This window comes from Phoxinus phoxinus (genome assembly GCF_949152265.1).
Source record: "Phoxinus phoxinus genome assembly, chromosome: 22".
Lineage (NCBI taxonomy): Eukaryota > Metazoa > Chordata > Actinopteri > Cypriniformes > Leuciscidae > Phoxinus > Phoxinus phoxinus.
In genome coordinates this window covers 1,153,739-1,169,761 of record NC_136897.1, presented here as the reverse complement: position 1 = coordinate 1,169,761, position 16,023 = coordinate 1,153,739, and the positions used below count along the sequence as shown (strand labels likewise).

The 16,023-nt window shown below is 40.2% G+C and overlaps 1 protein-coding gene across 1 annotated transcript in view; it reads right to left on the bottom strand.

Annotated features, from left to right (window-relative positions):
- Positions 1 to 16,023, bottom strand: part of vgll4b (vestigial-like family member 4b) — a 68,221-nt gene that overhangs the window by 51,393 nt on the left and 805 nt on the right. The window contains exon 2 of the mRNA XM_079597523.1: positions 14,771 to 14,847. Within this exon, the coding sequence (XP_079453649.1) occupies positions 14,771 to 14,834 (64 nt within the window). The 5' untranslated portion in view covers positions 14,835 to 14,847. The remainder of the gene's footprint in view (positions 1 to 14,770; positions 14,848 to 16,023) is intronic.

The following is a 16,023-nucleotide window of genomic DNA, read 5'->3' as shown; positions in this document are numbered from 1 at the left end:
GACTGTACTTCTGTTCAAGAGGTGTGTGCGGTCATGATTCTATCAGACCATTAAAAGCAAAAGAAAACTAAGCAGAGTAAAGCCTCACTGCTTGCATTGAAAAAATATGATTTGATATGATAAAACTGTATTTTTATTTACTTACTAGTAAAATTCAGGACTACTAAAAAAACTAAAATCTCAATTTTGAGGTGTATCATTAATTTGGAAATTGTCATAAAATTTTTTTTTCAAAAAATACTTTTCCATCAAAGTGTGCATACTGTTCTATATATCAGGCATAATTATTAAGAATACCATGATATATGATTTTTACATGACAAAACTATCAACTCATTTTTTTAAATACTTTTTATCAAATGACTATGTTTGAATTTTTCAAAATATTAAGCAACACAGTAAACTACTTTTCAGAAGTCTGAGGCCAGTAAGATTTATTAAGAGTCTCTTCTGCTCACCAAGGCTGCATTTATACGACCAAAAATACAGTAAAACAGTGGAATATTATTATAATGTAAATCATCAGTTCTCTATGTGAATATACAGTAAAGTGTAATTTATTCCTGTGATCAAAGCTGAATTTATCATCATTACTCCAGTCTTCAGTGTCACATGATCCTCCAGAAATCAGTGTAATATGATGATCAAGACACATTTATGATTATTATCAGTGTTGAAAACAGCTTCATATTTCTTCAGGATTCTTTGATGAATAGAAAGTTTACATAACAGCATTTATGTTTATAAATACATTCTGAATGTGAATTTTTGACTTTAGGCATTCGACTGTGGAGTTCTATAACAAAAAGTAGAAATCGATTGTGTGTTGTTCAGGAGTTCTTTGCCTTGAGAAACCAGCTTAGTTTAATCACCGCTAAAAGCACGATGTGTGTGTGTGTGTGTGTGTGTGTGTGTGTGTGTGTGTGTGTGTGTGTGTGTGTGTGTGTGTGTGTGTGTGTGTGTGTAATGGTGCTGTTTGCCCTCGAGCGTCTGAAAGCAAGCCGTCACCTGAATCTGGAGATAAAGAGAGACACACCTTCCCCGTGATTGAGCGTTTCTACACTGCAGTGTGTGAGTGTCTGAGTGTGTGAGTGTGTGAGTGTGTGCTGGAGCTTGTCAGGGCCAGACGTGCGCTAGCGTGAGCAACGGATCCAAGCGATCCAGCGAGTGAGAACAATTACAAAAGCTTTCAATAAATGCAAACGAGCAGGAGGAGCTGCAGAGAAAACAGGTCAAACACACGGAGACAAAGACACAACCACACAAAGACATGACATCAGCCCTGCACTAAACAACACACACACACACACACACACAGCGGGGGTGGGGGGAACAACCGCCATCACAAGCTTCTTTTTTTCATATATGTGACCCTGGACTACAAATTGAGATCATTTTTAAATGTAGATTTATAGATCATCTGAATTTGTAATAAATAATCTCTCCACTGATGTGTGGTTTGTTAGGATAGGACAATATGTGGTCGAGACACAACTATTGAAAATCTGGAATCTGAGGAGCAAAAAAATGTAAACATTGAGAAAATCTGCTTTAAAGTTGTGCATTTATGTTCACGATTGTGCTGCATTCACTCACAAAAATACATGTTTTATATATTTACGGCTGGACATTTACTAAATATCTTCATGAACATGATCTTAATATCCTCATGATTTTTGGCATAAAAGAAAAATCTATAATTTTCACTCATACGCTGTATAGTTGGCTATTGCCACAGATATACCCGGCGTCATGTGACTGGGTTTGGGATCCAGCATCACATATTTGTTGAACATTAACAGAAAAAACATTAATAACTGAAAGTTTTACAAACAAGGCTGAGCTTACATTCAATCTTCACATCACAATATACCGTTCCCAACAGTGAGTCAGTTCAAGACAAAGGAAAAATAAAGAAGAAAAAGGAAAAGAAAAGTAGGACACTTTTTTTTTCAAATTATAAAACCAAAATCTTCCATTAAGGAGTGACATATACACTGCTTTAGGAGTGTCTCCAAATATACTAGAAATTCCTCATTAAAATTAATTCTGTGTTGCATCATTCCAGGTTTATCAAATTGCACTGAAAAAAATTTTTTTCTATCATTATCTTTGTGTATGAATATTTGTGTATTAATATTTGAATCCTCAATATTAAAATTATTATTTTGCAGGGTATATGCGATTGAAAATTTTTTAAAGTGCACCCTTTTACATTTAGGATTAACGGGAAATGAAAGGAAATAAGTCCTAATTTTGCACACTTCATTCTCCTCATAATGATTAAAATATAATTTTGTACTAAACAGTCTCTCAAATATGTGTAAATGTAAAATTGTACTACAGTACTTTAAGGGATAAATGATTGACTACAGGGGGACTTTAAGAGTAAACTCAAGTGAATAAAAGTTTTTATTTTATGTTAAAGTCGCCATGAAATCAAAATGAGCAGCTCTTGTTTTTTAATGTAATATTGTACAGTTTATTATAAATGTGCACATCATTATTGTGTTAATAACTTGCAGCATCTCTTCTCTTCTCTGATGACGTGGGCGGGGTTATAACCTGTCACTCACAAGAGATCAGCCAATAGCAAACCACAACCATCCAATCACACAAGCAAGCCCCGCCCACATCTGTTCTTGTTCCAAAGCGCTTCACTCGATATCCGACACAATAGAGGAGAGAAGAACATGAAACTCCCTTTCATGCCAACTTTAAAATACTTTCTACCACCTCAGCTTATAGACAATTAGAAGTAAACCATTCATAGGTTGATATATAAATACTATAACAAATATATCGGCTTTTGAACACAGAAACACTGGCTCAACCAATGACCCACATGTTAGTTCGGTTTAGTTACAGCTGAAGATGTTTAGGAGTTAAACCACAGTCAATACAATTCGTACTTCTAACCAAATCCTGTTGCATCAGTGAGCGAGCGCGGCAGCAACACGAGCAGACGCTGTAACATGTAGATGTTGTTGCACAATGATTTCCAGCAACACTAAGAAGGATTTGATTCTGCTTAATCTAGGAAGGAATTTCTGAGGGAAACACAGCGTGTTCATGTCAGGCCCGAGGAAGCTTTTCAAAGTCCTATTCTTTCATAGCGCTCGTCTCGCGATCATATATCAATGCATTGAGCTGAGAAACAACAGAACCGAGACGAGGGCCGTATGTGTGGAGCATTTCTCATGTAAATGATCACGGACTGAATGCAGACACTGAATACAGCCTTATGGAAATCCAGCAGCGTTTCAGAGATCACTTACTGTACGAGGAAAACTTACTGTGTGTGTGAGGAAAACTTACTGTGTGTGTGAGGAAAACTTACTGTGTGTGTGAGGAAAACTTACTGTGTGAGGAAAACTTACTGTACGAGGAAAACTTACTGTGCGAGGAAAACTTACTGTGTGAGGAAAACTTACTGTGTGAGGAAAACTTACTGTGTGAGGAAAACTTACTGTGTGAGGAAAACTTACTGTGTGAGGAAAACTTACTGTGTGAGGAAAACTTACTGTACGAGGAAAACTTACTGTGTGAGGAAAACTTACTGTGTGTGTGAGGAAAACTTACTGTGTGAGGAAAACTTACTGTGCGTGTGAGGAAAACTTACTGTGTGAGGAAAACTTACTGTGTGAGGAAAACTTACTGTGTGAGGAAAACTTACTGTGCGTGTGAGGAAAACTTACTGTGCGTGTGAGGAAAACTTACTGTGCGTGTGAGGAAAACTTACTGTACGAGGAAAACTTACTGTGTGAGGAAAACTTACTGTGTGAGGAAAACTTACTGTGTGAGGAAAACTTACTGTGTGAGGAAAACTTACTGTGTGTGTGAGGAAAACTTACTGTGTGAGGAAAACTTACTGTGTGAGGAAAACTTACTGTGTGTGTGAGGAAAACTTACTGTGTGTGTGAGGAAAACTTACTGTGTGTGTGAGGAAAACTTACTGTGTGTGTGAGGAAAACTTACTGTGTGTGTGAGGAAAACTTACTGTGTGTGTGAGGAAAACTTACTGTGTGTGTGAGGAAAACTTACTGTGTGAGGAAAACTTACTGTGTGAGGAAAACTTACTGTGCGTGTGAGGAAAACTTACTGTACGAGGAAAACTTACTGTGTGAGGAAAACTTACTGTGTGAGGAAAACTTACTGTGTGAGGAAAACTTACTGTGCGAGGAAAACTTACTGTGCGAGGAAAACTTACTGTACGAGGAAAACTTACCGTGTGAGGAAAACTTACTGTGTGAGGAAAACTTACTGTGTGAGGAAAACTTACTGTACGAGGAAAACTTACTGTGAGGAAAACTTACTGTGTGAGGAAAACTTACTGTACGAGGAAAACTTACTGTGTGAGGAAAACTTACTGTGTGAGGAAAACTTACTGTGTGAGGAAAACTTACTGTACGAGGAAAACTTACTGTACGAGGAAAACTTACTGTACGAGGAAAACTTACTGTACGAGGAAAACTTACTGTGTGAGGAAAACTTACTGTGTGAGGAAAACTTACTGTGTGAGGAAAACTTACTGTGTGAGGAAAACTTACTGTGTGAGGAAAACTTACTGTACGAGGAAAACTTACTGTACGAGGAAAACTTACTGTGTGAGGAAAACTTACTGTGTGAGGAAAACTTACTGTACGAGGAAAACTTACTGTGTGAGGAAAACTTACTGTGTGAGGAAAACTTACTGTGTGAGGAAAACTTACTGTGTGAGGAAAACTTACTGTACGAGGAAAACTTACTGTGTGAGGAAAACTTACTGTGTGAGGAAAACTTACTGTGTGAGGAAAACTTACTGTACGAGGAAAACTTACTGTGTGAGGAAAACTTACTGTGTGAGGAAAACTTACTGTGTGAGGAAAACTTACTGTGTGTGTGAGGAAAACTTACTGTGCGTGTGAGGAAAACTTACTGTGTGAGGAAAACTTACTGTGTGAGGAAAACTTACTGTGTGAGGAAAACTTACTGTACGAGGAAAACTTACTGTACGAGGAAAACTTACTGTGTGAGGAAAACTTACTGTGTGAGGAAAACTTACTGTGTGAGGAAAACTTACTGTGTGAGGAAAACTTACTGTGTGAGGAAAACTTACTGTACGAGGAAAACTTACTGTACGAGGAAAACTTACTGTGTGAGGAAAACTTACTGTGTGAGGAAAACTTACTGTGTGTGTGAGGAAAACTTACTGTGCGTGTGAGGAAAACTTACTGTGTGAGGAAAACTTACTGTGTGAGGAAAACTTACTGTGTGTGTGAGGAAAACTTACTGTGCGTGTGAGGAAAACTTACTGTGTGAGGAAAACTTACTGTGTGAGGAAAACTTACTGTGTGAGGAAAACTTACTGTACGAGGAAAACTTACTGTACGAGGAAAACTTACTGTACGAGGAAAACTTACAGTGTGAGGAAAACTTACTGTGTGAGGAAAACTTACTGTGTGAGGAAAACTTACTGTGTGAGGAAAACTTACTGTGTGAGGAAAACTTACTGTGTGAGGAAAACTTACTGTGTGAGGAAAACTTACTGTGTGAGGAAAACTTACTGTGTGAGGAAAACTTACTGTACGAGGAAAACTTACTGTGTGAGGAAAACTTACTGTGTGAGGAAAACTTACTGTGTGAGGAAAACTTACTGTGTGAGGAAAACTTACTGTACGAGGAAAACTTACTGTACGAGGAAAACTTACTGTACGAGGAAAACTTACTGTACGAGGAAAACTTACTGTACGAGGAAAACTTACTGTGTGAGGAAAACTTACTGTGTGAGGAAAACTTACTGTGTGAGGAAAACTTACTGTGTGAGGAAAACTTACTGTGTGAGGAAAACTTACTGTACGAGGAAAACTTACTGTGTGAGGAAAACTTACTGTGTGAGGAAAACTTACTGTGTGAGGAAAACTTACTGTACGAGGAAAACTTACTGTGTGAGGAAAACTTACTGTGTGAGGAAAACTTACTGTGTGAGGAAAACTTACTGTGTGAGGAAAACTTACTGTACGAGGAAAACTTACTGTGTGAGGAAAACTTACTGTGTGAGGAAAACTTACTGTGTGAGGAAAACTTACTGTACGAGGAAAACTTACTGTGTGAGGAAAACTTACTGTGTGAGGAAAACTTACTGTGTGAGGAAAACTTACTGTGTGAGGAAAACTTACTGTGTGAGGAAAACTTACTGTGTGAGGAAAACTTACTGTGTGAGGAAAACTTACTGTACGAGGAAAACTTACTGTACGAGGAAAACTTACTGTGTGAGGAAAACTTACTGTGTGAGGAAAACTTACTGTACGAGGAAAACTTACTGTGTGAGGAAAACTTACTGTGTGAGGAAAACTTACTGTGTGAGGAAAACTTACTGTGTGAGGAAAACTTACTGTACGAGGAAAACTTACTGTGTGAGGAAAACTTACTGTGTGAGGAAAACTTACTGTGTGAGGAAAACTTACTGTACGAGGAAAACTTACTGTGTGAGGAAAACTTACTGTGTGAGGAAAACTTACTGTGTGAGGAAAACTTACTGTGTGTGTGAGGAAAACTTACTGTGCGTGTGAGGAAAACTTACTGTGTGAGGAAAACTTACTGTGTGAGGAAAACTTACTGTGTGAGGAAAACTTACTGTACGAGGAAAACTTACTGTACGAGGAAAACTTACTGTGTGAGGAAAACTTACTGTGTGAGGAAAACTTACTGTGTGAGGAAAACTTACTGTGTGAGGAAAACTTACTGTGTGAGGAAAACTTACTGTACGAGGAAAACTTACTGTACGAGGAAAACTTACTGTGTGAGGAAAACTTACTGTGTGAGGAAAACTTACTGTGTGTGTGAGGAAAACTTACTGTGCGTGTGAGGAAAACTTACTGTGTGAGGAAAACTTACTGTGTGAGGAAAACTTACTGTGTGTGTGAGGAAAACTTACTGTGCGTGTGAGGAAAACTTACTGTGTGAGGAAAACTTACTGTGTGAGGAAAACTTACTGTGTGAGGAAAACTTACTGTACGAGGAAAACTTACTGTACGAGGAAAACTTACTGTACGAGGAAAACTTACAGTGTGAGGAAAACTTACTGTGTGAGGAAAACTTACTGTGTGAGGAAAACTTACTGTGTGAGGAAAACTTACTGTGTGAGGAAAACTTACTGTGTGAGGAAAACTTACTGTGTGAGGAAAACTTACTGTGTGAGGAAAACTTACTGTGTGAGGAAAACTTACTGTACGAGGAAAACTTACTGTGTGAGGAAAACTTACTGTGTGAGGAAAACTTACTGTGTGAGGAAAACTTACTGTGTGAGGAAAACTTACTGTACGAGGAAAACTTACTGTACGAGGAAAACTTACTGTACGAGGAAAACTTACTGTACGAGGAAAACTTACTGTACGAGGAAAACTTACTGTGTGAGGAAAACTTACTGTGTGAGGAAAACTTACTGTGTGAGGAAAACTTACTGTGTGAGGAAAACTTACTGTGTGAGGAAAACTTACTGTACGAGGAAAACTTACTGTGTGAGGAAAACTTACTGTGTGAGGAAAACTTACTGTGTGAGGAAAACTTACTGTACGAGGAAAACTTACTGTGCGAGGAAAACTTACTGTGTGAGGAAAACTTACTGTGTGAGGAAAACTTACTGTGTGAGGAAAACTTACTGTACGAGGAAAACTTACTGTGTGAGGAAAACTTACTGTGTGAGGAAAACTTACTGTGTGAGGAAAACTTACTGTACGAGGAAAACTTACTGTGTGAGGAAAACTTACTGTGTGAGGAAAACTTACTGTGTGAGGAAAACTTACTGTGTGTGTGAGGAAAACTTACTGTGCGTGTGAGGAAAACTTACTGTGTGAGGAAAACTTACTGTGTGAGGAAAACTTACTGTGTGAGGAAAACTTACTGTGTGAGGAAAACTTACTGTACGAGGAAAACTTACTGTACGAGGAAAACTTACTGTGTGAGGAAAACTTACTGTGTGAGGAAAACTTACTGTGTGAGGAAAACTTACTGTGTGAGGAAAACTTACTGTGTGAGGAAAACTTACTGTGTGAGGAAAACTTACTGTACGAGGAAAACTTACTGTACGAGGAAAACTTACTGTGTGAGGAAAACTTACTGTGTGAGGAAAACTTACTGTGTGTGTGAGGAAAACTTACTGTGCGTGTGAGGAAAACTTACTGTGTGAGGAAAACTTACTGTGTGAGGAAAACTTACTGTGTGAGGAAAACTTACTGTACGAGGAAAACTTACTGTACGAGGAAAACTTACTGTACGAGGAAAACTTACTGTGTGAGGAAAACTTACTGTGTGAGGAAAACTTACTGTGTGAGGAAAACTTACTGTGTGAGGAAAACTTACTGTGTGAGGAAAACTTACTGTGTGAGGAAAACTTACTGTGTGAGGAAAACTTACTGTGTGAGGAAAACTTACTGTGTGAGGAAAACTTACTGTACGAGGAAAACTTACTGTGTGAGGAAAACTTACTGTGTGAGGAAAACTTACTGTGTGAGGAAAACTTACTGTGTGAGGAAAACTTACTGTGTGAGGAAAACTTACTGTGTGAGGAAAACTTACTGTACGAGGAAAACTTACTGTGTGAGGAAAACTTACTGTGTGAGGAAAACTTACTGTGTGAGGAAAACTTACTGTGTGAGGAAAACTTACTGTGTGTGTGAGGAAAACTTACTGTGCGTGTGAGGAAAACTTACTGTGCGTGTGAGGAAAACTTACTGTGTGTGTGAGGAAAACTTACTGTGTGAGGAAAACTTACTGTGCGTGTGAGGAAAACTTACTGTGTGAGGAAAACTTACTGTGTGAGGAAAACTTACTGTGCGTGTGAGGAAAACTTACTGTACGAGGAAAACTTACTGTGTGAGGAAAACTTACTGTGTGAGGAAAACTTACTGTGTGTGTGAGGAAAACTTACTGTGTGAGGAAAACTTACTGTGTGTGTGAGGAAAACTTACTGTGTGTGTGAGGAAAACTTACTGTGTGAGGAAAACTTACTGTGTGAGGAAAACTTACTGTGTGAGGAAAACTTACTGTGTGAGGAAAACTTACTGTGTGAGGAAAACTTACTGTGTGAGGAAAACTTACTGTGTGAGGAAAACTTACTGTGTGAGGAAAACTTACTGTGTGAGGAAAACTTACTGTGTGTGTGAGGAAAACTTACTGTGTGTGTGAGGAAAACTTACTGTGTGTGTGAGGAAAACTTACTGTGTGTGTGAGGAAAACTTACTGTGTGAGGAAAACTTACTGTGTGAGGAAAACTTACTGTACGAGGAAAACTTACTGTACGAGGAAAACTTACTGTGTGAGGAAAACTTACTGTGTGAGGAAAACTTACTGTGTGTGTGAGGAAAACTTACTGTGTGAGGAAAACTTACTGTGTGTGTGAGGAAAACTTACTGTGTGAGGAAAACTTACTGTGTGAGGAAAACTTACTGTGTGAGGAAAACTTACTGTGTGTGTGAGGAAAACTTACTGTGTGAGGAAAACTTACTGTGTGAGGAAAACTTACTGTGTGAGGAAAACTTACTGTGTGAGGAAAACTTACTGTAAAACTTACTGTGTGAGGAAAACTTACTGTACGAGGAAAACTTACTGTACGAGGAAAACTTACTGTACGAGGAAAACTTACTGTACGAGGAAAACTTACTGTACGAGGAAAACTTACTGTGTGAGGAAAACTTACTGTGTGTGTGAGGAAAACTTACTGTGTGTGTGAGGAAAACTTACTGTGTGAGGAAAACTTACTGTGTGTGTGAGGAAAACTTACTGTGTGTGTGAGGAAAACTTACTGTGTGAGGAAAACTTAATGTGTGAGGAAAACTTACTGTGTGAGGAAAACTTACTGTGTGTGTGAGGAAAACTTACTGTGCGTGTGAGGAAAACTTACTGTGCGTGTGAGGAAAACTTACTGTGTGTGTGAGGAAAACTTACTGTGCGTGTGAGGAAAACTTACTGTGTGTGTGAGGAAAACTTACTGTGTGAGGAAAACTTACTGTGTGAGGAAAACTTACTGTGTGTGTGAGGAAAACTTACTGTGTGTGTGAGGAAAACTTACTGTGTGAGGAAAACTTAATGTGTGAGGAAAACTTACTGTGTGAGGAAAACTTACTGTGTGTGTGAGGAAAACTTACTGTGTGTGTGAGGAAAACTTACTGTGCGTGTGAGGAAAACTTACTGTGTGTGTGAGGAAAACTTACTGTGCGTGTGAGGAAAACTTACTGTGTGTGTGAGGAAAACTTACTGTGCGTGTGAGGAAAACTTACTGTGCGTGTGAGGAAAACTTACTGTGCGTGTGAGGAAAACTTACTGTGCGTGTGAGGAAAACTTACTGTGCGTGTGAGGAAAACTTACTGTGCGTGTGAGGAAAACTTACTGTGCGTGTGAGGAAAACTTACTGTGCGTGTGAGGAAAACTTACTGTGCGTGTGAGGAAAACTTACTGTGCGTGTGAGGAAAACTTACTGTGCGTGTGAGGAAAACTTACTGTACGTGTGAGGAAAACTTACTGTGCGTGTGAGGAAAACTTACTGTGCGTGTGAGGAAAACTTACTGTGCGTGTGAGGAAAACTTACTGTGCGTGTGAGGAAAACTTACTGTGCGTGTGAGGAAAACTTACTGTGCGTGTGAGGAAAACTTACTGTGCGTGTGAGGAAAACTTACTGTGCGTGTGAGGAAAACTTACTGTGCGTGTGAGGAAAACTTACTGTGCGTGTGAGGAAAACTTACTGTGCGTGTGAGGAAAACTTACTGTGTGAGGAAAACTTACTGTGTGTGTGAGGAAAACTTACTGTGCGTGTGAGGAAAACTTACTGTGCGTGTGAGGAAAACTTACTGTGCGTGTGAGGAAAACTTACTGTGCGTGTGAGGAAAACTTCCTGTACGTGTGAGGAAAACTTACTGTACGTGTGAGGAAAACTTACTGTACGTGTGAGGAAAACTTACTGTACGTGTGAGGAAAACTTACTGTACGTGTGAGGAAAACTTACTGTACGTGTGAGGAAAACTTACTGTGCGAGGAAAACTTACTGTGCGAGGAAAACTTACTGTGCGAGGAAAACTTACTGTACGAGGAAAACTTACTGTACGAGGAAAACTTACTGTACGAGGAAAACTTACTGTGTGAGGAAAACTTACTGTGCGTGTGAGGAAAACTTACTGTACGTGTGAGGAAAACTTACTGTACGTGTGAGGAAAACTTACTGTACGTGTGAGGAAAACTTACTGTACGTGTGAGGAAAACTTACTGTACGAGGAAAACTTACTGTACGAGGAAAACTTACTGTACGAGAAAAACTTACTGTACGAGGAAAACTTACTGTACGAGGAAAACTTACTGTACGAGAAAAACTTACTGTACGAGGAAAACTTACTGTACGAGGAAAACTTACTGTACGAGGAAAACTTACTGTACGAGGAAAACTTACTGTGTGAGGAAAACTTACTGTGCGTGTGAGGAAAACTTACTGTACGTGTGAGGAAAACTTACTGTACGTGTGAGGAAAACTTACTGTACGTGTGAGGAAAACTTACTGTACGTGTGAGGAAAACTTACTGTACGTGTGAGGAAAACTTACTGTACGAGGAAAACTTACTGTACGAGAAAAACTTACTGTACGAGGAAAACTTACTGTACGAGGAAAACTTACTGTACGAGAAAAACTTACTGTACGAGGAAAACTTACTGTACGAGGAAAACTTACTGTACGAGGAAAACTTACTGTACGAGGAAAACTTACTGTACGAGGAAAACTTACTGTACGAGGAAAACTTACTGTACGAGGAAAACTTACTGTGCGAGGAAAATTTACTGTGAGGAAAACTTACTGTACGAGGAAAACTTACTGTACGAGGAAAACTTACTGTACGAGGAAAACTTACTGTACGAGGAAAACTTACTGTACGAGGAAAACTTACTGTACGAGGAAAACTTACTGTGTGAGGAAAACTTAATGTGTGAGGAAAACTTACTGTGTGAGGAAAACTTACTGTGTGAGGAAAACTTACTGTGTGTGTGAGGAAAACTTACTGTGTGTGTGAGGAAAACTTACTGTGTGTGTGAGGAAAACTTACTGTGCGTGTGAGGAAAACTTACTGTGCGTGTGAGGAAAACTTACTGTGCGTGTGAGGAAAACTTACTGTGCGTGTGAGGAAAACTTACTGTACGTGTGAGGAAAACTTACTGTACGTGTGAGGAAAACTTACTGTGCGTGTGAGGAAAACTTACTGTGCGTGTGAGGAAAACTTACTGTGCGTGTGAGGAAAACTTACTGTGCGTGTGAGGAAAACTTACTGTGCGTGTGAGGAAAACTTACTGTGCGTGTGAGGAAAACTTACTGTGCGTGTGAGGAAAACTTACTGTACGTGTGAGGAAAACTTACTGTGCGTGTGAGGAAAACTTACTGTGCGTGTGAGGAAAACTTACTGTGCGTGTGAGGAAAACTTACTGTGCGTGTGAGGAAAACTTACTGTACGTGTGAGGAAAACTTACTGTGCGTGTGAGGAAAACTTACTGTGCGTGTGAGGAAAACTTACTGTGCGTGTGAGGAAAACTTACTGTGCGTGTGAGGAAAACTTACTGTGCGTGTGAGGAAAACTTACTGTGCGTGTGAGGAAAACTTACTGTGCGTGTGAGGAAAACTTACTGTGCGTGTGAGGAAAACTTACTGTGCGTGTGAGGAAAACTTACTGTGCGTGTGAGGAAAACTTACTGTGCGTGTGAGGAAAACTTACTGTGCGTGTGAGGAAAACTTACTGTGCGTGTGAGGAAAACTTACTGTGCGTGTGAGGAAAACTTACTGTGCGTGTGAGGAAAACTTACTGTGCGTGTGAGGAAAACTTACTGTGCGTGTGAGGAAAACTTACTGTACGTGTGAGGAAAACTTCCTGTACGTGTGAGGAAAACTTACTGTACGTGTGAGGAAAACTTACTGTACGTGTGAGGAAAACTTACTGTACGTGTGAGGAAAACTTACTGTACGTGTGAGGAAAACTTACTGTACGTGTGAGGAAAACTTACTGTGCGAGGAAAACTTACTGTGCGAGGAAAACTTACTGTGCGAGGAAAACTTACTGTACGAGGAAAACTTACTGTACGAGGAAAACTTACTGTACGAGGAAAACTTACTGTACGAGGAAAACTTACTGTGCGAGGAAAACTTACTGTGAGGAAAACTTACTGTGCGTGTGAGGAAAACTTACTGTACGTGTGAGGAAAACTTACTGTACGTGTGAGGAAAACTTACTGTACGTGTGAGGAAAACTTACTGTGTGTGTGAGGAAAACTTACTGTACGTGTGAGGAAAACTTACTGTACGTGTGAGGAAAACTTACTGTGTGTGTGAGGAAAACTTACTGTGCGTGTGAGGAAAACTTACTGTACGTGTGAGGAAAACTTACTGTACGTGTGAGGAAAACTTACTGTACGTGTGAGGAAAACTTACTGTGCGTGTGAGGAAAACTTACTGTGCGTGTGAGGAAAACTTACTGTGTGAGGAAAACTTACTGTGCGTGTGAGGAAAACTTACTGTACGTGTGAGGAAAACTTACTGTACGTGTGAGGAAAACTTACTGTGCGAGGAAAACTTACTGTACGAGGAAAACTTACTGTACGAGGAAAACTTACTGTACGAGGAAAACTTACTGTGCGAGGAAAATTTACTGTGAGGAAAACTTACTGTACGAGGAAAACTTACTGTGCGAGGAAAACTTACTGTACGAGGAAAACTTACTGTGCGAGGAAAACTTACTGTGCGAGGAAAACTTACTGTGAGGAAAACTTACTGTGAGGAAAACTTACTGTACGTGTGAGGAAAACTTACTGTACGTGTGAGGAAAACTTACTGTACGTGTGAAGAAAACTTACTGTACGTGTGAGGAAAACTTACTGTGCGAGGAAAACTTACTGTACGAGGAAAACTTACTGTACGAGGAAAACTTACTGTACGAGGAAAACTTACTGTGCGAGGAAAATTTACTGTGAGGAAAACTTACTGTACGAGGAAAACTTACTGTACGAGGAAAACTTACTGTGCGAGGAAAACTTACTGTGCGAGGAAAACTTACTGTGCGAGGAAAACTTACTGTGCGAGGAAAACTTACTGTACGAGGAAAACTTACTGTGCGAGGAAAATTTACTGTGTGAGGAAAACTTACTGTGTGAGGAAAACTTACTGTGTGAGGAAAACTTACTGTACGAGGAAAGCTTACTGTGCGAGGAAAACTTACTGTGCGAGGAAAATTTACTGTGCGAGGAAAACTTAAAGTTTTCAGAGTTTTAGTGTCAGTACGACATTAAACTGCTATATATAATGTTGAGTATAATGTATAATACTGCAGTGTGGGAATATGTGTGTGTCCTGATAATGCCAGATGTCTGATGTTACCAGTAAAAAGTGTCCGACATTATTTTAAATATATCTAGTCAGTGACAGTGAAAGCATATTCGTCTACAATAATTCAGTATTTTCAGCTTCAGAATCATGAATATTGTTATTCTGGAGTCTCTATTGTCCTGTGCTTTGGGTTTCAGCACCACGTCCATCATATTCATTTACACACACAATGTAATATCAAACTTAGCATTTTAATCAACAGTACATTTTTGTTAACATTTTATCATATGTCTTGGAGCACGACAATAATATAGTATCGTGAGTTCAGTATCGAGATATGTATCGCATCGTGACACGAGGGAATCGTGACACCCCGACTGATGCATATTGGTTATCTCACAATCAATAAACAAAAACTGTTCCGACCGATCTCTGAAGTGGACTCACGTTTCTCGTCGTCTTGATGCACTAAAGATGCGGCTCTCGACAAAACATCCAGAGGCGTTTCCATCCTGGTCCAGACCCTGAGCAGGAAAACCAGGTTATTAAAGGGATTCTTCAGCCAAACTCATAATTCACTCGCCCTCAAGCCATCCCAGTGCTTATGACTTTCTTCTTTCAGCCGAACACAATCAACATAGAAACATATCCTGGCTCTTCCAAGCGTTATAATGGGAGTGAATGGAGCCTGAGATTTTAAAGCCCAAAAAATCATCCATCATCATAACAGTAATCCATACGATCCAGGGGTTAATAAAGGCCTTCTGAAAAATATCCATATTTATCACTTTACTAACTATAATCACTGGCTTCCAGTAACAGCCATGACCTCTGACCCGACGCATGACCTCTGACCCGACGTATGACCTCTGTCCCCACACATGACCTCTGACCCGACGCATGACCTCTGTCCCCACACATGACCTCTGACCCGACGCATGACCTCTGTCCCCACACATGACCTCTGACCCGACGCATGACCTCTGTCCCCACACATGACCTCTGACCCGACGCATGACCTCTGTCCCCACACATGACCTCTGACCTGACGCATAACCTCTGTCCCCACACATGACCTCTGACCCGACGCATGACCTCTGTCCCCACACATGACCTCTGACCTGACGCATAACCTCTGTCCCCACACATGACCTCTGACCCGACGCATGGCGTATTGATGAACATGGAAGTCCAGAGGACAGAGCAAAACAAAACACCGGTCACGAATTAGAGTCTAAAAATGATTAAAGAGAAATGTGGGAGGAGCTTGAGTTAGTTTGAACTGCGAGAGGCGTCGACTCTCAGCTGAGCTTACGCTACTTGTCATGCTTGGGGACAGAGGTCATGCGTGGGGTCAGAGGTCATGCATGGGGACAGAGGTCATGCGTGGGGACAGAGGTCATGCGTGGGGACAGAGGTCATGCGTGGGGACAGAGGTCATGCATCAGGTCAGAGGTCATGCGTGGGGACAGAGGTCATGCGTGGGGACAGAGGTCATGCATCAGGTCAGAGGTCATGTGGGGTCAGAGATCATGCATCAGGTCAGAGGTCATGCGTGGGGTCAGAGGTCCCTCTGCCAGAGCTCGACTCGTGTACAGCCGTAAACACAAGCCAGTGATTCTAGTCAATAAAGTTATAAATATGAATATTCAGCTGAAAAAATGTACTCATAAATAAACCGATAGGATGGCTTGAGGGAG